At 35.1% G+C, this 23,601-nt stretch overlaps 1 protein-coding gene across 3 annotated transcripts in view; it reads right to left on the reverse strand.

Annotated features, from left to right (window-relative positions):
* The window catches only part of Bmp2k (BMP2 inducible kinase), a 98,806-nt gene that overhangs the window by 41,663 nt on the left and 33,542 nt on the right, over positions 1-23,601 (reverse strand). For all 3 annotated transcript variants that reach the window (XM_048364628.1, XM_048364629.1, XM_048364627.1), the window contains exons 3-9: positions 23,239-23,344; positions 14,764-14,906; positions 11,478-11,599; positions 8,988-9,069; positions 6,129-6,261; positions 1,877-1,980; positions 749-828 (exon numbers count right to left, since the gene is read on the reverse strand). In XM_048364628.1, coding sequence (XP_048220585.1) covers positions 749-828; positions 1,877-1,980; positions 6,129-6,261; positions 8,988-9,069; positions 11,478-11,599; positions 14,764-14,906; positions 23,239-23,344 — 770 coding nt within the window. The remainder of the gene's footprint in view (positions 1-748; positions 829-1,876; positions 1,981-6,128; positions 6,262-8,987; positions 9,070-11,477; positions 11,600-14,763; positions 14,907-23,238; positions 23,345-23,601) is intronic.

Consider the following 23,601-nt stretch of genomic DNA (forward strand, 5'->3'; position numbering starts at 1 on the left):
CCAAAGAAAAATTGAGATAATAGTTGTAGCTCGACAGTAAGCACCCCAGCCTAGTAAGCGCCGATGCTGAGTCCCTTGGACCTACCAAAAAAAAAAATGTTTAAAGTATTGCAACTATAACTACATATGAGTTCTAAAAAATGCATATTGGGGCTGGGGATATGGCCTAGTGGCAAGAGTGCTTGCCTTGTATACATGAGGCCCTGGGTTCGATTCCCCAGCACCACATATACAGAAAACGGCCAGAAGTGGTGCTGTGGCTCAAGTGGCAGAGTGCTAGCCTTGAGCAAAAAGAAACCAGGGACAGTGCTCAGGCCCTGAGTTCAAGGCCCAAGACTGGCCAAAAAAAAAAAAATTAAAAAACGCATACACTTTCCACCTGCCTGTTAGTCATGTTTTCTTTCCTTAAATTAAAAAGAAAAAAATTGCCTGGGCTATTAACATAAAGTTTCCTGAATTAGAGTGGTCATGTGATGAAAGTGACAACTGCAGTAAAACACCATCAGTTACATTCACATCTTTACTGATGAGAGCAGGCTGTTCAAATGAGTCATATGAAACCCTTTACCTAGCATTAAAAAAGCTTATTTCATACAGTACCACAATTTACAAAATCTATAATCACACATTCATTAAAGCCACACACAATTTTTGGCAGAGAAGATGATATTTAACCAATGACACTTGCTAGGATTAAAATGAGAATGTCAGGGTTTTTTTTTAAAATACATTTTCAGTTTCAACCTACCTGGCTTTCATTTGGCTTTTCCTAGCAGCTGCTTCACTAGCAGTCATTGGTTCAGGAAGAGCTGAAGGAATAGAGGAATTCTTGGAAGAAAACAAAACTTTTCACTTTAGTTTTCATTTTAATTGCATTACGTTTTCAAACTATAGACATACTACTGAACTTAAACATACTACCTGTGAGATACCATTATGTTCTCATCAGATACATACAAGCTATTCCCACACATTTGCCAGATCTAATCTGCAAATATCAGAAGTGACACAAATGTCATCTTCATATTATATTCCATAGAATTCTTTAGGAAATAAACAGAAGAACATCATTATATACAATTAACAAATGAGTTAAACCTTAAGTAAAACAAGATGGTAAGGGAGTAACAAAACAGAGAAAACACATCCCTTCCTTTTCCTAGTACATATATTAAGATATAAACAAAATATATAAGAACAAGTAATGCTAGAACAAGTTTTACAAAGTGGAGAGGAGTTTGAAACCAGTGATGATTCTAGCCACCTTTATTAAAATTAGCAGATATTTGCCATACACAGTTTATCTGAAGTAGTTCATGTACAGTGTAGATAATGAATGGAATTCAGCCTTTGAATGAACACCTTCTTGTTCCACAGAGGATTACATTACTTACAATATTTATAATTACTGTCCTAATTTTCCTGGGAAAAAAGGAACATTAACCTTTCAAAAGAGAAAATCAGTTACCAGTAAAGGTAGAAAACTGAACGCAGGTATCTCCATTTACATTGTTATGCTATTTACAATTTTCTCATTTAACCTTCTGCCTTGTGTCTCTCTCAGGAATTTTACATCATACTTCCAGAGTTAAAAAAAAAATACCCAAATGAATCATCTTGTCTACTAAACGGCTAAGCCTATACATTTAATAAAAATAGCCTATGCCATGACTGATACATGTCACTATATTTCTGTCAAAATTTCCTATGGGAGCCCTGAGCCTGAATCTGTTATAGCTCTCCAGAGCACTCTGAGGAACCATTTGGAAAATGTGGCTTTATACCAAACTACAGTCACAAAAACAGTATGCGATCACACTAACTGCACGTTATAAAATGTATTTTACAGTAATATACTACTTTCAAAACTACTTACTTTGATGTTGGAGACTGGACAATCCTTTTTGGCAAACTTAAATGCAAAATAAGACACCTGAAATATATCAGGTCTATGCTCTGGATCTGGTTCAAGCATGAACCCTGCAATAATAGATCACAATGTTAAGATGTTTCATTGAAAAATGTTTTTTCCAGTTCTAGCCTAAGATGAGGGATGATTCTACCAAACGTTGTTAAGGTTTACAGGGAATAAACTGAACTTAAAGCACTGTCCCAAACTAAAAGTCAGACAAGTCAAAGACAAGTAGTGTAGCATAACTATGACAAATAAGATCTTTTCAAGAAAGTGACACAATGTGGCTTTAACAACACTAAACAAAAATCAATTAAAAAGCAATAAAAAATTATTCAACTAAGTACTGGTGGCTCATATATGTAATCCTAGCTACTCAGGAGTCTCAGATCTGAAGAATGTGGTTCAAATCCAGCCCAGTAAGGAAAGCTCATGAGATTCTTATCTTCAATTAACCACCAGAAAACCAGAAGTGGAGGTGTGGCTCAAAGAGTGAGCACTAGCTTTGAGCAAAAGAGCTCAGGGACTGCATCCAGGCCCTGAGTTCAAGCCCTAAAACAGACCTAAAAAAAAAAGGGGGGGGGAGATTATTCAAAAAAGTTCTAGGGTACAAAGTCCCTCAAAATAGTTCCATTGAAATAATTGCATTATTTATCTATAATGTCTCTATTTTACAATGATTCTAAATCACCAAGCTACTTAGTTGTCTACATTATAACTACTTTTTTTAAAAAGCAGTAAAGGATTGGTACTGCGCAATTTTACAAAAACATGCTTTTTTCTCATAGAAACAATATTCACAATGGAGTAGGGTACTAATATTGGTTTGAATTCAGGGCTTCCTGGCTTGCTGGACAAATACTCTACCGCTTGAACCACACCTCCAATTCTTTAAAGTTTGGTTATTTTTGATAAAGGATCTTACTTTTAGCACTAGTCTGAATATCAGAAGCACAAAGTAGTGATAAGAGCAGTATGAGAGGCTATCTAATTACTACATAATTTCATAGGCTAAGAAGAATTTTTCATAATTTAACTCAATAATTCTTAAGGTTGGGCATCTTCACTATGTTCATTTTAGAAACAGAAAGTCTCAGATAAATGAAGATGCTGAAATACCTATATAAAGTTAATGATAAAGCAGATGCAAACACTGTTAGGCTCTACAAGCCTTGCTGTTAATCTCCCTAGAGATTTCCTCAACTACCTTGCTAAAAAGCTAAAAAGAAAAGTGAGGCCACCAGGCCTCACCTACTCAGTCTTCCTAACTATTCAGTAATCACCTTAGTAACATTTCTCATCCTCTGCAAATGTTCTCAATTCTTTTCAACTCTTGGATTCAAAACTGAAAGTGCTTCTCTCCTAACCTCCCCCTGCATGACAACCCCCTTACTAATCTATTGAGAAAGTCAATGGAAGCTAAAAAGAAAAACTCTTAATTGACTCTGTTCCTTTTAAGAAGTGTAAAGGAAAGAAAAATACAACGAACAGTCTAACTTAGATAACCACAAGCCCTAAAATTTTAACAAATGTTTTTCTTGTTCATTTAAAAAATTCTTACAGTCTTTAAGTATATGAAGGGATTTAAGTTCAATATACCTGTTTATGACTACAATGCTTTTTTTAAAGCATAAGTTTCAATAGCCATATGATAGGTATAAATGGCATTAAATGACTAAAAAAATACACCTTTATGTTTATCTTAATATGTAGAACCAAACAGAAGCTGACAATAAAATGTTTCACAAAATAAAAAAATACAGAATGGTGGAAGATAGCTAAAGCCACATGTGAAAGATGTAAAGAATAGGATTTCAGAGAATCCAAATTGTTTTAAGACAAAAATTATATGATAGACAAGTATATTTTGGATAGCCGTATTCATAAGGAAATGCAAAGACATGGAAAAAAATCATATTAAGTGAAGTAAGCCAGACCCTTTAGAGAAATATAGGCTGCCTGGTTTCCCTCATATGTAGTAATTAGTATATGTCTAGGATAGTCTTAAAAAAAGATCACAATAGCTCAACAGCTATGTCCATATGACCTTATAAAATGATGCTAGTCAAGGGGAGTTGGGGAAGAGGGATAGAAGAAGAAAAACGAGAGGGGATAACAATGTTTGGCAAGAATTGTACACATTTTCTTACTTATGTAACTGTAACCCCTTTGTACATCATCATTACAATAAAAAGTCAGCATTTTCTTAAGCTTTTACTATAAAACACTTTTATTTTTTAAAAATTTTTTTCAAATTTTTATTATCAAACTGATGTACAGAAAGGTTACAGTTTCATACATTAGGCACTGGATACATTTCTTGTACAGTTTGTTACCTTGTAGAAATAATGACAAATAAAGGAAGGATCTGATGTATTCTATGGGTAAAGCTCATACAGATGGATGGACAGATGGACAAACACGGGGAAATAAGATTTTAGTACTATTTACTAATTATATTGCATATCAGTGTATAAACTGTCCAGTCTCTCATATTGTATTCTGTGAAAACACTCAGAAACTTCAAGACATTTCAAGATACTCCCCATTCAAAATCCTAGTTTGTTACTAAAATACTGTACTTAGCAACAAAATAGGATTATAGCTAAAATACTTTGCAAAAAGGGCTACGATAAAAGGTTAAAATTCTTTTATCCAGAGTATACCATTACTACACTCTTCAAGTCATTTCTTTGAACAATACAAGGGGGGCTTTTATTGTCCTCAATTTTGGACCACAAAGTAGGCAAACAATTAGGGATAATATTGAAAACAGGACAAGGTAGAGTTAAGTATAATGTTTGTTCCATTAGAGGTGAACAGTATGTTTGCTCTTTTCAAAAATTTACATCTTATAATGTGGCACACCATATGTGGCAGGGCCTTTGAGAAAAACAGAGCTGTGGTGGGCCATTTTCAATTTATACAATTCTGCCTATACAAGACAGTTGAGCTGCATAGCAAAACTGTCTCAAAAATTAAACCAAGCTGAAGATAAGTAAATGCTCAGTGGTAAAGCACTTGCCTAATATAGTTTAATTTCTATGGTTCTCTCTCCTCAACACATCTTTTTCCAAAAGTTTTCACTGTTCATGCATGAAATTTTACTTTTTTTTGGGGGGGGGGCGTCCTGGGGCTTGGACTCAAGGCCTGAGCACTCCTCCTGGCTTCTTTTTGTTCAAGGCTAGCACTCTGCCACTTGAGCCACAGCGCCACTTCTGGCTGTTTTCTACATATGTATTGCTAGGGAATTGAACCCAAGGCTTCATGTATATGAGGCAAGCACTCTTGCCACTAGGCCATATTCCCAGCCCCATGTATGAAATGTTAAATTACAGCATCTATCAAAATCTTACAGGAGGGCTGGGAATATGGCTAGTGGCAAGAGTGCTTGCCTCCAAAATCTTACAGGAGGCTGGAATGTATAAATATTCTTTTGCAATAAAGGGCCTTGCCAAACTACCTCTTCAGAGATTATTGTCTTAGCTGCTTCATATTTATCTATATATTAACAAGTATATATAGTTTAATGGTGGTAAAATAATACACAACCTATGATTTACAATGTTTTCATCTAAAAAGGCAACGACTCAGTATTTGTTTACAAAAGTAAAAAAACTGAATTAAATTCCAGTTGCTTTAATAATCTCTGGTGAATGTTACTAAATCTTACCTAGGAATTAAAAAATACCCTTGTACTAATCAGTATCAGACTGCTTTCATTCCTACATAAATCACATGTGCCTATTTTTTTCAAAAATTATATTTTTTATTGTCAAGGTGAAGTACAGAAGGGTTAAAGTTACATATATTAGGTAGTGAGTACATTTCTTGTCCAACTTGTTACCTTCCCTCATTTTTCTCCCATCTTCCCTCTTCCCCAACTCCCCCGCCCCCTTAGTTTACAACATTTTGTTTTGTGAGTATTTCTGTTGCACTGGTTTGCCTTTTACCCTTTGTCTCACCATTTTAATGTTCCCCTTCCCTTCCCTAATTCAGACAGACATATATTAAATACCCAGGGTGCCAGAATCAAATAGAATGACAACAGGGGCTAAATCAGAGGGAAGAAGGACAGAGGAAAAAGAATAATTTCAGTTTTACAAAATCATAATGCATAAAATTACCAGACTACTTTAAAATAAAAGAACATAAATAGCAGACCCTAAGTAAATTGTCATATAATTTTTTCCATATACTTTTCCTAGGTACTTACTTATCAAACAATGTATGTTATGAGAATACCGAGAATTGTCTGGGATGGTGAAGCTGCCATCACAGATGGCAACCTGACTCTCACCAAAAGGAAGAGTGAAGAAACAAAGTTTATACAGTAAACATCCCAGGGCCTGTAAAACAAAGAAGCATGGTCATTAAAGCTCAGTAATCAACTTAACCACAAAACATTAAAATGGCCCCCAAACCAAAAACTAAATATTAAAAAAACTCTTGGATTAAACTTCACAAATTATTGCTTCACAACTTAATATACTTATTTTATGCTTTCATGCTTTTCTACCACATTTATGACTAGTTGGCTACATTGCTCTAGATTATATATAGCTAACAACAGGCTAGTTTGGCTCATCTCTTTATCTCATTCAAGCCTCAGGAATCTGAGGTAGAAATGTCTGCAATACTCTGATCTCCAATTAATCACCAAGAAAAGAAAAAAAAAAAAAAAAAGCAAGTGGAGCTTTGACTTAAGTGTAGTGTTGAGCAAAACATCTCAAAGACAGCATCCAGACCCTGAGTTCAAGCCCCAGCACTGGCATAAACTAATATATACCAAAAAAAAGAAAGGATATGTGTGCATAAGGATATATATATATATATGTATGTATGTATGTGGGGGTGCATATATGTGTGTCTGTAAACATATATATATATATACATATATCTTTTTCCGAATGTCCATATGAAAGTCAAGGCAAATGAAATCTATACTTCAGCTAGTTTTCTCTTGTCAATCATATCTTTTTTTTTTTGGCCAGTCCTGGGCCTTGGACTCAAGGCCTGAGCACTGTCCCTGGCTTCTTCCCGCTCAAGGCTAGCACTCTGCCACTTGAGCCACAGCGCCACTTCTGGCCGTTTTCTGTATATGTGGTGCTGGGGACTCGAACCTAGGGCCTCGTGTATCCGAGGCAGGCACTCTTGCCACTAGGCTATATCCCCAGCCCTCATATCTTTAATAATTCATTTTCATATTAGAGTGTCATGATGGTTTTGATGTTAAATCTATCAATGCCATATGAATCTAATGTCTGAGGATTAAGTTCAGAGGTAGTTTGCCTAGAAACCTGAAAAGCCCTAGTTTGATCTCCAGCACCTCCCACAAAAAAAGTCAAGTAAACTTAACAAAGTAAGCATAAAAATGAGTAATCATAACTTAAAATTCTACCTTTTAAGCATGTAAATATAAGTGTTTTCTGATTACCTTTCTATCTTTTTGCATGTATACTAAATCCTATGGAAAATAAATGGCATCAAATAATCATACATTAGGTAGTGAGTACATTTCTTATCCAACTTGTTACCTTCCCTTCATTTTTCTCACACCTTCCCTCTTCCCCAAATCCCCCCCCCGCCCGAGTTATAGTTTTTGACACTATACTAGATAATAATTGTGTGCTTCAAGAACAGATTCTTCTAAATCAACCCTTGATTGTTTCACAACTGTAGTCAACTATGATACCTGTTTATGTGTTGATGAAATGTTTTTCTCAGACAATATGCACTGAACAGCTATCCCAAAATTAAGCTATAAAGGACTTCCCCAAATACCTCTACTAATATTTTCCTTTCATAAATTAAGATTCAACTCAATTTACTGTCTACATTGAACATAACCCTCAATCAAGTGAGTTGAATGTTAATGCTAAGAAAAGAAAATTAAATTTGAATTATACAAGCTGGTGCAGTTTCAAATTAACTAAATCAAATTCATTTGCAATTTGCTTTACTCATGTATATGGCTTAAAATTCAACTACTACAAAACACACTGTTGAAAATGTGTATATTATGTAAACAAATGATATGGTATCAATTTTTAATTATTTTGCAAGAATATGTGTTTCTTGTGATTTTATTTGGCACTCTAACCACAACAGGAAGAAAGCCACGAGGAAAAACCTAGGAACTATCAAAGTGCTTGACTACCTTCTAAACACTGAGGTTTTGTTTTATAATGCTTAGGACTGAGCACAGGGCCTTGCCCTTTACTAGGTCAACATTCCACCAGCTGGGCTACATCCCCAGCCCTGAACACTATGCTTTTAAAACAAGTATATTTGAACACAAGTATTTAAAACAAGTTTTAAAACAAGTATATTTTGTACACCTTAGATCTATATTCCTCTACTAATAAGATGCTCACTAGTGGTAAATACGGTAAATTTAAACAGTTATTTAAATGATTTCACTTGAAATAGTTTCCTGTTAGCTTTATTAAATACAATCCAAAAATGCATTTTTTATGAGTAAGGTTCTAAAGAGATTTTGAGATTGTAACATAAAATTCAACTACAAAAAACATCTCTTGATAATTTATCCAGATTGTACATATGCATATGTAGCATATATATTACATATATATAATACTTGTATGTTATATATACACTAAATGATTAAAAATACTTCAATATAACTCAATTATACGTTTAGAGTTAAAAAGGTTTACTCATGTCAGTTTCTATTAAAAAGATCCTAAAACACTATACAAAGTTGGCCTGTACTTAAAAGTTATATTCAACTTTTCTGTACTGTGATCGACCATGATTCCACTCAATCAAATAAATAATTTCAACATTTATCTATAATCTAAATCCTGAAATCTCCTTCAGTAATCAGTTATAGTACTATATGGATGTGCTTTGCTTCTTTGATAAGCTTTTCATGTCAGGATTGAGAAGATAGGGTATCCTACTTCTTTTCTTATCCTGAATAAACAGCTCTCCTATCATTCTCTTCTACTTATAAGGAAATAAATACCTTTTGGAAAGCGAGATAAAACAGCCAAATAAATTCACATTTTTTGAAATTTGGTTAACAATTATCAGCTTTTCTTGGCCTTACCCAGATATCAGCCTTGGTGGTGATGGGTTTCCCTCCATAAAGATTAATCATTTCAGGTGCTCTGTATGACAGAGTTGTATACCTAGCAATAAACAAGTGAATGAAGTACAGATATTAAAATGATGAAAGATAGTTAATATACTCTTTGCTACAAAATGCTATAACCCCCCCCCCCCCAGGTTCCAGAACACTACATAGAAACAAATGTTATTTCTAAAGGTTCATTAAAAATCTATCAAGGGTTAAACAATGCAAAGCACCTATATATACTTTTATTTAACAAGTATAATAGCATCTCTCATGATATAAAAGCTAAATTTCCTTTATTAAAAACATTACATTAGAAATAAAGTTCCTTGATTTCCTTATATGAAATAATACAACTTGAATGCCTCCTTACAAAATATTTTAGTCCATTAAAAGTAAAACTCTACCTTCTCAAAAACCTTAACTTATGTTTATTAAAGAATGTTTTTATAGGGCTGGGGATATAGCCTAGTGGCAAGAGTGCCTGCCTCGGATACACGAGGCCCTAGGTTCGATTCCCCAGCACCACATATACAGAAAACGGCCAGAAGCGGCGCTGTGGCTCAAGTGGCAGAGTGCTAGCCTTGAGCGGGAAGAAGCCAGGGATAGTGCTCAGGCCCTGAGTCCAAGGCCCAGGACTGGCCAAAAAAAAAAAAAGAATGTTTTTATAGATGTTACTACATTTATATATACACAGCAGTAAGTACCCTTTCAGATTTTTATAACTGTTATTCTAAAAGTAACCTAGTTATCATAATTATAATACACACACTAGGTATTCTTCTAATATTGACTGCCAACATAAACTACATGGAATCAAAGCATACTATAAATAAATATTTGCTAATATAAAAGCCCCAACTCCATTAAGAGAACATTTTAATGAAGTAGCACTCAAATATCATAGCAGAAATTATCAGAATGTAAATGGACTCTCTATATCATAGCAAGGTTCATTTTGAGTGTTTATACACTTTTTAAAGCTCAATATTTTGTCACCTTTCTTTTCCCAAAAAGCTTTGATTGGTGAAATGTCTGACTGATACTGTTTACTGCCAAGTAATGATCTAAGATATCAGACTATATACATATTATTTTAAAAGATATATCTTAGAACTCAACTTGCTTTTCCCCAAAAACCTTGGTTGGTGAAATGTCTGGATGATGATGCTTACTGCAGAAAAACTATCTAAGATATTAGAATATAAAGTGCATACAATGGCAGGAGTTTTATTCACTAAAACAAAAAACGGAGTTGGTCCTGAATAATAGTTGCTAATTGAATGAACTAGCACATTAGCTCCTCCATTGAGCTACAAAGCAAACTAAACAAAAGCACAATAACTAATGAGCTTTCATTCATATTTCAATCAGAAAAATTCACCAGGATCTTATGTTTACATTAGAATCATTGAGTAGATTTCAACAATAGCTACTAAGTTTTGATCCAAACTGTTTTAAGATTATATAGATACAAATAATATTTCCAAAAGTCAGTTCAAGTTTTTATTATTCTTTTGTTCTTAAGTACATTAATATGCTTAATAAGGTTTTTGCTTTTATAGACTCTAATACAAACTTTCTAGGCTGTTTCTGAGTAGAAAAATGTAGTTCTGATAGTTGTATCTTATACAAATAATCAGATCCACTTGAACTATTTCAAAATGCTTCCAAATGACAGCTCTTATAGAGTCTTGAACTAGTGAGAACTTTTGTGTCATTTTATTAAAGTAATCTAAGACAAGCCACAGAAAGCATGAGATTAAGAAAATATCAAGTATGTATGACATATTTCATGTTTTCTAACATACCATTATAAAGTAACAGTGACTTAATAGTTTTGTTTTGTTTTGCTTTTCAGCAGTACCAAATGTTTGAACTTTGATCTCTATCACTAAAACCACATTTCCATCCCTTTTTGCTTTACTTCGTTTTTGGGATAAGGTCCGATGGTTTTTGTGGGTTGCTGGCCTCAGACTACAAAACAACTATCTCAGTCTCCTGTGGATGACAGGCATGTACTATTATTCTGGCTTATTTGTAGAGAGGGTCTCCCTAACATTTACCCAGACTGACCTAGAACTTCAAATTCCCAAAACATTGGGATTAGAGTCATAGGCCAAATGTGCCTGCACTTTAATACAGTCCTAACACTTTCCATATAGTTTTCAATGCACACAAAAGGCAGTTCCTTAACATTAAAACTTACATGCTAACAAGTAATTTTTTCTTAACAAGTACAAATTGCTCAAAATTCTCTTTAGTGAGCCATTAAAGCTTATTTCAAAAGATTCTTGATAAATCTGTTTACAATGTAAACAAAAATTTGCATCCACGTCAAACCCACTAACTACATTGGAGATAACTACAAATAGAACAATGTAAAATCTGTAATAACAAACTGGTCAGACTCAAGTTAGCTAAAATTCCCATGAGACAAAATACAAAAAAACAAATACTTACTTTTTAATTTCTTCTTCTACTATATTAACTCCATCTTTTTGAGGATTGAGAAATTTATTAGTGGCACTACCAAAGTCACAAAGTACATAATTTCCACGATCATTTAACAAAATATTTTCTACCTTAAGAAAAGAATATCAATAATCAGTATTATCAAAGTAAAAGTTATCTTTTGCAACTCATTTACATTCTCTTTACCCCACACATATATACACATGCACTTATGTGTATACATAAACATATAATACCTCAAATTGTAAGGACAAATTAACTACATCAAAAACATGTTTTACAGCTAGGGAGAGTGGTGTACACCTGTAATCCCAGCACTCAAGAGATAAGGCAGGAGGATAATTCTTTGGTTCCAAGAAAATATGTATATACAGTAAATAACCCTAAAATTTCTGAAAAAAAATGCCAGCATAAAATAGAAGAACTAGTAGTAAAATCAAATATCTCTCTTTCACTGAATCTCAATTTTTCTCCATTTCTGATGTTTTATCCTATCTGCAGACAAAGAATAATGAAAAACTTACATTATGCCTCAGATTGACTTCTACAGGTTAAGAAGCCCTTATACAAAATGTCTGGTTCCATGCATGTCGCTTAACCCAGGGTTCTTTTTTATCTTAAGGATAGGACTATGCTTGTATATATTTTATGCATATAATCTGACTAATCTTATACAATATTTTCCGCTGCTGCATTTTCACTCTGTCAGGCACAGTTTTCTACTTGTAGCATCATATCAGTACACAAAACATTTCAGAAGAGACATTCCAAATATAAATTTCTGATTACAGATGTTTTTCCTATAGTGCTATTTTTACTGAATTACTACACTGAATAGCAATGTACACCTTAGTGTGGAGATCAGAGTTATTGCAGCAACTAAAACAGATAAATTATGTGCACAGTTTCCAGAATACTAAAATGTGGGTGCTACTTATTAGTATGAATAGCCTTGGATAATTTGTCTAGCTACTCATATATTTATGCAGAAAACAGAGAAAAATTGGAACTTCTACTTGAGATTGTTGTTAAAACTGGGTGAATTAAATATATGCAAAGTGATTGGAACAGTGTTTGGAATATGGCAGGCACCCAAAAAAGCCATTATTATTAATTTTGTCACGATATCTTTTGGTTTTGAGTCTTGTGTGTGTGTATTATATGTCTTTCCACTGTCAAAATACATTAATGTTTCTTTATAACTTACCTGCTACCTATTATACTTAAATCTTTCCTTCAGCATTTTATTTCTTAAAAGATTTGATCAAAATATACGTATAAACTGGGAATATGGCCTAGTGGCAAGAGTGCTTTGCCTCCTACACATGAAGCTCTCGGTTCGATTCCCCAGCACCACATATATGGAAAACGGCCAGAAGGGGCGCTGTGGCTCGGGTGGCAGGGTGCTAGCCTTGAGCGGGAAGAAGCCAGGGACAGTGCTCAGGCCCTGAGTCCAAGGCCCAGGACTGGCCAAAATATATATATATATGTATATGTATAAGAAATATAATTAAAACAAACATATTTGCACAAATTTACACATGTGTAGAATCAGCCAAAATAGGGATTTACTTATTCATTAGTGAGTCTCTGCTATATACCAGGCACTGATCTGAGAGATTGGAAATGCATTGTTCTAAATACATGCACCAGAAAAAAAAAAATCAATGAATCATTAAAATCACTTATTTTTACATTTACTTTATAAAATTAAAAAATTATTGACATTTGTTCCTGTCTTCATGAAGCTTACATTTGGCTGAGAGAGGATACATACATGTAAGAGGCATAACATATAGTCAATTAGACAACATCTTAGAAAATGGTACTTTAAAAACAGATAACAGGTAAGTGCCAGGCTTTAGATTTTAAAAGATATAGCACAGGCTCAGACTCACTGAAAAAGTGAATTTGACAGACTGAAGGTGGGGAAAAAGTGAGCAAGGGGATATCTCGGCATAAAACCTTTCAGTGTCACAAGCATGCAATACTCTATCACTGAGCCAGGAAGCATGAATTTTGTAATCTCAGTGATTATGAACACTAGAGAAGTCACTTATGGCTAAACAATTTCTCTAGCAATATGATACCAGGAATTTTCAATTCCTCTGGGAGCACTTTTCAATGTAACAAGTAGATGTAAAATACAAAAGGTAAAAATCCCACAAGAAAATAAGAAGAAGCCAGTGCCGGTGGGCTCACACCTGTAATCCTAACTACTCAGGAAGCTGAAATTTGAGGATCACATCTCAAAGCTACGTCTGGCAGGAAAGGATCTGAAACTAAAAACTCCAATTAACAGTCAAAAAGCTGGGGGAATGTGGCTCAAGTGGTAGAGCACCAGCCTTTAGCTCAAAAGCTAAGGGACAATGCCCAGGTGCTGAGTTCAAACTCCAGTACTGGCACCAAAACAAGAAGCTAAGATGAGGTGACCCAAAAGATAACCATAATTACATTATAGAAAATTATAAGTAAACATGAAAAGACCCATTAAAAGTCTCTTCCAGGGGCTAGGGATATGGCCTAGTGGCAAGAGTGCTTGCCTCGTATACATGAGGTCCTGGGTTCAATTCCCCAGCACCACATATACAGAAGTGGTGCTGTGGCTCAAGTGGCAGAGTGCTAGCCTTGAGCAAAATGTGTGTCAGTGACATTCATATTTTTGCTCAAATTAGACCTCTTCAAGAAGCCTACTATGTGAAAGATACATAGAATAGGGACAAAAAAAAGATGCCTGTAGAGTCACATTAAAAATTCTTTGGGGGGCTGGGAATATGGCCTAGTGGCAAGAGTGCTTGCCTCCTACACATGAAGCTCTCAGTTCGATTCCCCAGCACCACATATATGGAAAACGGCCAGAAGGGGCGCTGTGGCTCAGGTGGCAGAGTGCTAGCCTTGAGCGAAGCCAGGGAAGGTGCTCAGGCCCTGAGTCCAAGGCCCAGGACTGGCCAAGAAAAAAAAAAAAAATTCTTTGGCAAGTAAAGCACAATAGACTGGAGTCTAATCAAGAAATGTAGAAGGTGGTAGAAAATCCAACCTTCGTGAAAGTAAACAAACCTAAATCTGGGTTAAGGATTTATAATACCAGGAGTTAAGCATTTGCTTGCTTACCATGCACACACAGGACCCTGAGTTGGATCCCTAAAATAAATACATATTCACACGCATGTGCGCGCGTGCACACACACACACACACACACAAATAGTCCAAAAACATTTTAAATCTAAAGTCCAGAAGATGATACTCAATTCAGTTTATTAGTCCTATACTTACCTTGAGATCCCGGTGAATTATTGGAGTCTTACACTGGTGCAACCTTGCAACTGCTTCACAAGTATCACAGAAGATCTGTAGCACTTCGGGTTCTGTAAAACCTGTCTGCAGCTTCTTATTCATCTGATTTACAACCTGCCCAGCTAAACAACACAGTAATTTTCAGAGGACATACGTTCAATACAGGTTTCTAGGCCTCCTGTGGCCCCAGAAAGAAAGCTGAGGGGAATGGAATACCCTTTTTAGGTACTGTACCCGTTCATTATAAAAATAGTAGCTGGGAATTGGGGACAAATGGGCTTGGATCAATCTACAATACCAAAAAATCAGCAGACTCACAACGTGGTTATAGGCTGCCATCTAGTGCTAAAGAGTGAAGGGACTACAGGAAAAGAAAAAAGAATCTGTCTGTAAAAAAATACCTAAAACAGATGACATTGTACACTAAGCTTCAAGAGCTTTCATTAAACTATGAGCACACATAATGGTAAAATAAAATATAACAAACCAACCACATAGTTCTCCAAAGCAGGAGAACTCTGAGACTTAAAATCGCTGTGAGGAAACTCAAGCTTCAAGAAAAAAACACAGAAGTAAGATTCAATACTCTCATCAGGAAAATTAACAGAAATGGAAGCAATCTTGAAAACTCAAGCAAACCTTTGAACTAAAAAACACAATAAGAAAAATTGAAGCTAGCAGAAGAGATCAAACAGAAGATAATTCTTTTTCGAGAAGACAGCCTACAGAAACTTTAAGACAGTGTATAAGAACAAATATTCACGCTAGAGTTCAAGAGAGACTTAAGAATTCAAAAAAAAATTAAAAGCTTATCAAAGATATAATACCAGAAAATTTCTAAACTGAAAGATCCAAATAAACAGATACAGGAAGATCAAAGGTCACCATTAGATTTAACTAAACCAAATCAAGACATACTAAAGCTCTCAGTGATTAAAAATAAAAAGATTCTCAGAGAAGCCAGAGAAAAGAAAAAAATACATAAAGGATATTTCAATTCACCTGATAACAGATTTCTCAGATGTAATTTTCACCACATTGCAGGATAAAAGTGCCAGAGAGAGAGAGAGAGAGAGAGAGAGAGAGAGAGAGAGACTGCCAACCAAAATTAATGTACTCAACAAATCTACCTTTTAGAAATGGAACACATTCCCAGATAAACATTGACAAACTATATCTCTTCCAGTTCTAACCTAAAATAAATGCATATGTATATTTTATTTATTTTTCTGCCAGTCCTGGGGCTTGGGACCCAGGGCCTGAGCACTGTCCCTGCCTTCTTTTTGCTCAAGGCTAGCACTCTGCCTCTTGAGGCACAGTGCCACTTCTGGCTTTTTCTGTTTATGTGGCACTGGGGAATTGAAGCCAGGGCTTCATGGATGCAAGGCAAGCACTCTACCACTAAGCCACATTCCCAGCCCACTAATGGATGTTATTTAAAAGGAAAGACACATTAGAAGTAAAAAGAAACTATCAGAAGCTTAAAAGCTCTAAATAAAAATAATGCAAATTCAGAATGCTCTAAATATGGTAAGTATGATAACAAAAACATTCCAAACTGCAGTGTAAATATAAAAAACCAAAGCAATTAAAATAACTGAAGTTGGGCATGATTTGTTCACACCTGTAATATCAACAACCAGGTAGGAGGATCTTGAGTTTGAAGCTAACCTGGAGTACATTGCAAGACTTTGTCTCCAAAAAAAAAAAAAACTAAACTAAACTAAATAAGCTATACCACTACCTCACACCTGTAATTCTAACTTCTCAGGAGGCTGAGAATGTTAGGATCCCAGTGTGACAAGGAGAAGCCAGGCAAAAGGGCTGGAGAAGAGACCTAACTGGTTAAAACACACATTAGGATCATACTTAGGGGCAGGAAGTAAGACGCCTCATCTAAAAATCAATGAGTAAAACCCAAGGCTTGAGGCAAGTTTCAGAGAAAAGAATGCTTCCTTAGAAAATTGAAGGCCCCCAATTAAAAACTTCAGGACTGTTAAAATGAAACAAATAAAAATACACAAAATAATAAAACACATTAAGATATAGACAACATAGACAAGATGTAAAATAGGATTTAAAATTTCAAACTGTAGGAAAGTATGGAGTGCAAATGGAAAGTTTTCTTATTAGTACCTTTCTTTAGTTTTGTGCACTGCTAGGGACTAAAACCAGGCTTTATGCATGCTAGACAATGCTCTTCCACTGAGCTTATCCCCAGCCCTCTTTTCTTATCTTTATGATCATGTAAAGTTGCTAGCATCTGAAAGTAGCTTGTTAAAATCAAAAGAGGTCTTTGGAAGTCTAATGGTAACCCCAAAGCAAAGGCAAAATTATAATACATAAAAATAATGGGAAAAGAATTAAAATACAGCAGAATAATCACAAAGGAAGACTGTAAGAGAAGAGTTGGGGGAGACAAAAACTAGAAAACAAGTTACATAATGGCTGGAATAAGACTCATCCTTACCTAAGTATAAATAGATTAAATTTTCCAATTAAAAATAAATGACAGTGGATTAAAAAATCACTAAGGGGTGGGGTGGGGATATAGCCTAGTGGCAAGAGTGCCTGCCTCGGATACACGAGGCCCTAGGTTCGAGTCCCCAGCACCACATATACAGAAAACGGCCAGAAGCGGCGCTGTGGCTCAAGTGGCGGAGTGCTAGCCTTGAGCGGGAAGAAGCCAGGGACAGTGCTCAGGCCCGGAGTCCAAGGCCCAGGACTGGCCAAAAAAAAAAAAAAAAAAAAAAAACCACTAAGGGAATACATAAACTAAAAGTGAACAAATGAAATAAAATATCCTATGTAAATAAAACCCAAGAAAAACTGGTAGCCATATTTATATCAACTAAAACATGCTTCAAATCAGAAGTAATAAAAAGACATCATTGAATGATAAAGGAGTCTCTTTGCCAGAGGAAATAACCCAATTATTAGTACACCCAAATGTGCAAAGAAAATATTAAAAGAGATAAGAGAATAACAAGCTCCAATAGTAACAGCAGGAGATACTAATGCCATAATCCATAATTTCAGCAATGAAAGTTGACAAATAGGAGAGATCAAGCCCAACTGATTACAAGGACCTAACAGATACCTATAGAATATTCCAGCCAGCCACTAATGAATATACATTCTTCTCACTCAGCATATGACAGGCTACAAAATCAGGCTCAACAGTTTGTTTTAAACTGAAATCTTCAGTATCTTTTCTGAGCACAATGTAATAAAACTAGAAACTAATAAGAAAAACTTACAATGTATACAAATACATAAAAAGTAAACAACTTGTTCTCTCAACAACCAATAAATCAAGAAAGAAATACAATAAGGTTATTTAAATTAATTAAATTGCTATTTAAATTCTACATTTAGATAAAATTTAATTACAATACCTACATCAAATTAAAAAACAAAAAAAGAAAAAACTATCATTGTAGCTCAAGAAACTATGAACTTAACAAACCAGACCCAAATCAGTAAAAGCAAAGAAATAATAAAGGTCAGATCATAAACAAATGAAAAAAACAAAACAAAGGAAGAGAGAGGGAAATGGCTCTAGTGTGGTGACATCATATGCCTATCAACTCGATAATCCCAGCTAATCAGGAGGCTCACTAAAGGCCAAAAAACAAAAACACACAACCCTCACTGAAAAATAATCAGTCTGAAGAGATCAAGGCGTGGTTCAAATGGCAGTGCATTCACCTAGCAAGCACAAGGCATTAACTCTTAACCTCAAACCCCAATACTAACAAAACAATAAACAGATTACTCAATGTCTAAGATCATTTATTTCATCTTGTACAACATGGTAGCACACAGCTTTTATCCCTGTACTTGAAGGGAAGAGACATGAGAATTATAAATTCAAGCCAGTCTGGACTATCTGTCTAAAAACAGATTTGTCAACAAGATTAGGTGGGATTCATTTCATGTATACAGAATGTTCTAACACATGCAACTCATGATGCATATACCACATCAATACAAAGAAATAAAAATAAAAGGTCATTTCAACAGATATAAAAAAAGCATTTGATGAAATTTAACATGTCTTCATGATGACAACCCTGAACATATTATGTATGAAAGAAATGTACCTTAATACATAAAGACCATGTGAAATAAGCCAACAACATAGGAGAAACATAAAAGTTTTCTATAACCTGGAACAAGTCAAGAATATCCATTTCCGAGCTGAGAATATGGCCTAGTGTGGCAAGAGTGCTTGCCTCATATACATGAAGTCCTGGGTTCAATTCCTCAGCACTACATATATACAAAAAGGCCAGAAGTGGTGCTGTGGCTCAAGTGGTAGAGTGATAGCCTTGAGCAAAAAAGAAGCCAGGGACAGTGCTCAGGCCCTGAGTCCAAGCCCCAGGACTGGCAACAAAAGAATATCCATTTCCACCACTTCTATTTAATGTAGTTGTACAAATCATGGTCATGGGTATCAGGCAAAAAAAAAAAAAAAATAGAAATACATTCAAGCTGGAAAAGATGAAGTCACATTACCACAAAGAAAACCCCAAATGCTCCACCAAAAAAAAAAAAAAAAAAAAAAGACAAGTAACAAATGATTTTAACAAAGATGCAAGATTTTTATAAATCAACTTAAAAGAAAGCAATCCTACTACAACACTACAAAAAAAAATACATCTTAACCAAAATAGTGATAGATCACCTACAATGAAAACTAAAAAAAAGAATCCAGTTTGATCATGGTGTATGATTTTTTTGATGACCTGCTAAAGTCGATTGGCCAGAATTTTGTTGAGAATTTTTGCATCTATGTTCATCAGGGAACTCGGTCTATACTTCTCTTTCCATGATGAGTCCTTGCCTGGTTTTGGGATGAGGGTTACACTGGCTTTATAAAATGTGTCTTTTAGTAAACTTTCCCTTTCAATTTCATTGAAGACTTTGACAAATATGGGTATGAGTTCTCTTTTGAAGACCTTGTAGAATTCTGCTGTGAATCCGTCTGGACCTGGGCTTTTCTTGGAGGGGAGATCATTTATTGGTGTTTCTATTTCAATGCTGAATATGGGTCTGTTTAGAAGGTTTAAATCTGCATGGTTGAGTTTGGGGATATCACTTTTTTAGAGAAAATCATCCATTTCTTCCAGGATCTCGAATTTGTTGGCATAAAGGTTTGCAAAATAGTCCCTTATTGTGTTCTGATTTTGGTTGTTTCAGTGGTGATGTTACCTGTTTTATCTCTGATCTTGTTTATTTGGGTGTGCTGCCTTCGTTTTTTGGTCAGGTTTGGTAGGGGTCTATCTTGTTGATTTTTTAAAAGAACCAACCCTTTGTTTTGTTGATTCTTTCATACACCATGATCAAACTGGATTAATCCAGGAATGCAAAGTTGGTTCAATATACGCAAGTCAATTAAAGTAATCCACCACATCAACCGGAGCAAGGTAAAGAACCACATGGTTATATTTCAGGATTGCAGAAAAGGTGTTCAATAAATCCAGCACCCATTTATGCTAAAAGCCCTGGAAAAACTGGGATTCCAGGGAACATTCCTGAATACAATAAAGGTAGCTTATGACAAACCAACAGCAAGCATAATTCTAAATGGTGAAAAACTAAAGCCATTCCCTCTAAAATCAGGAGCAAGACAGGGATGACCACTCTCTCCCCTTCTCTTCAACATAGCACTAGAATTCCTAGCCAGCGCAATTAGGCAAGAAGAAAATTTAAAGGGGATCCAAATAGGAAAAGATGAAGTTAAACTTTCTCTCTTCGCAGACGACATGATCCTATACCTAAAGAACCCCATGGACTCTACTCCCAAGCTACTAGAGCTGATCCAAAACTTTGGCAAAGTTGCAGGATATAAAATAAACCCTCAAAAATCAATGGCCTTTCTATATGCTAATGACCCAAATGTGGAGGCTGAAATCAGGAAAGCAACTCCTTTTGCAATAGCCTCAACAAAAGGAATAACCTTAACCAAAGAAGTGAAAGACCTCTATGATGAGAACTTTAAAAACATAAAAAACAAAATTAAGGCAGAACTAAGGAAATGGAAAAACCTCCATGCTCCTGGATTGGGAGGATTAATATAATCAAAATGGCAATATTGCCAAAGGCTAGTCAATGCAATACAAATTCAATGCAATACCCATTAATATCCCAATACCATTTTTTAATGAAATAGAGGAAGTAATCCAGAAATTCATATGGAACAATAAAAGACCCAGAATAGCAAAAACAATCCTAAGTAGAAAGAACAGTGCTGGAGGAATTACAATACCCAACTTCAAGCTGTATTATAAAGCTATAGCTAGAATATGGAACCAACCCAGATGCCCCTCAGTAGACGAATGGATCAGAAAAATGTGGTACATATACACAATGGAATTTTATGTCTCTATCAGAAAGAATGAATCAGAAATGGAAGGACTTGGAAAAAATTATACTAAGTGAAGTGAGCCAGACCCAAAGAAACATGGAGTCTATCGTCTCCCTCATAGATAGGGAATAATTAGCACAGGTTTAGGCAAGTCACAGCAGAGGATCACAAGAGCCCAATAGCTATACCCTTATGAACACATAAGATGATGCTAAGTGAAATGAACTCCAAGCTATGGAAACGAGTGATATATCACTGTTGTAATTACTTTCAACATGTGATGTGAAACCGTTGCTTCTATTATTGATGACCCTCTTGTATCCCCTTCCTGTGGTTGTACCTGCACTATCTCTGTATCTTATCTGAGTACATTGGAAACCATGTATACTGGTATTAGAACTAGAAAACTGAAAGAGAATACCAAAATCAAGAGACACAGGGTAAAAAGACAAACGAGTTTAAAAGCAATACTTGCAGAACTGTTTGGTGTAAATCAACTGAACAACTCATGGGGGGAAAGAAATGGGGGAGGAGAGGGGAGAATGAGGGAGGAGGTAACAAACAGTACAAGAAATATATCCAATGCCTAACGTATGAAACTGTAACCTCTCTGTACATCAGTTTGACAATAAAAATTTTTTAAAAAGAAAACAAAAAAAACACACATGCTGTTAGTCATAAAAGAGACAAAAAATAAGAGACCAAAAAAAATTCCATGTCCATGGATTAGAAAAATCATTAATCTTTGAAATGTCCATCCTATCTCAATCAAAAGGAATCTACAAACTCAATGTGATGAAAATACTAAGATTCTTCACAGAACTAGAAAAAAAATCTAATCTTTATGTGCGGCCACAAAAATAAATAAATAAATCCAGAGACAAAACTATCTTGAGCAAAAGGAGCAAAGAAGAATGTATTACACTATCTTTGAATGCTATATATAGAAATAAGTTAAAACTATATGATGAGGGCTGGGGATATGGCCTAGTGGCAAGAGTGCCTGCCTCGGATACACGAGGCCCTGGGTTCGGTTCCCCAGCACCACGTATGCAGAGAGCGGCCAGGGGCGGCGCTGTGGCTCGAGTGGCAGAGTGCTGGCCTTGAGCGGGAAGAGGCCGGGGACAGTGCTCAGGCCCTGAGTCCAAGGCCCAGGATTGGCCAAAAAAAAAAACAAAAAACTATATGATGACATTACAATGTTGGCTCATTTCATTTTCATCTGCCCTCATCTTCCAAGCACTGGTGTAAATAAAACATTTTCTTCATCACAGTCAATACTGTTACTTTATCTCTTTCTCTCCTTCAGCAAATTGGAAGAATGCTTGAATATTTAATCAACAATCATAACTGTCTTCTAAAATCTAAATTGATCCTTAGAAATCAAACTGCCTAATACTAGTTGTTTAAAAACAGAAAAATAACTTTGTAGGAAATTGATTGTACTCTCCCCAACACAAACCCACATATTAAAGTTCTAAATGTTAGCAATGATTTTTATGATATTACTATTAAGGTATGTTATATAAAATGAATGTTTCTTTTGTTTCTTTAAAATACCACATTAGGCCTAAATAAAATGTAGTTCTCTATCTTCTTATCTATGAACCCCAAAAACAAAACAGCGTAACAGTTTATAAAGAATATATGTAAAGCAAAATGCAACCTCTAAATGTATTAAATTTAGAATGTTTACAATAACACGGAGGCTATCAGAAAATTTTACACTTATATTAATAAATTATACAATTTTTAATTATAAAAGAATTTCAGAGAGCAAGGAGTATAACTTCTTACCTGCTGAGATTATTTGCTCCTATTTTAAACCAAACAGCACTTTATTAATTTCTCATGCAGATATTCATATCCTAACTTTAAAAACAATGTAGTTGTATAGTTGTTATGACTATAACAACTATAACTGTAATCTATGAATAGACTTTAAATGAGTTTAACAGAATTTCTAATTAAGAAAATAAAGACAGATTGTAAAAATTAGTGTCTGCCTTGTGAGAAACCATATTTGTTGTATTCAATTTTAAGGAGAATATTTTTAGCACAAGATAAATGCAGATACTTACCTCGACAGTATTCCATTAAGATAAGAACTTCCCATACATTATCACTAAATGAATTAACAGCACAATCCAAATAACCCACAATATTTTTGTGACCAGATAGCTCTTTCTGTGGGAAAAAAAAAGAAAAACAGGTTAAACAGGAAAATACACATTTGAGCATGGTATCATTAGTATTTGAAGCCTAAATTGACACTAATGAATATCCAGCCACACTTCAACCAGAGGCAAAGTTTGCCTGCCTATGAAATTCATAGCTTAACATTAACAATGAATATATGTTTTCAAATTCAACGAGGAAAATGATTCATTCAAAAGTAATGAGCTGGGCTGGGGATATGGCCTAGTGGCAAGAGTGCCTGCTTC

The sequence above is a fragment of the Perognathus longimembris genome, chromosome 16 (assembly GCF_023159225.1).
Source record: "Perognathus longimembris pacificus isolate PPM17 chromosome 16, ASM2315922v1, whole genome shotgun sequence".
In the NCBI taxonomy this organism is placed as follows: Eukaryota; Metazoa; Chordata; class Mammalia; order Rodentia; family Heteromyidae; genus Perognathus; species Perognathus longimembris.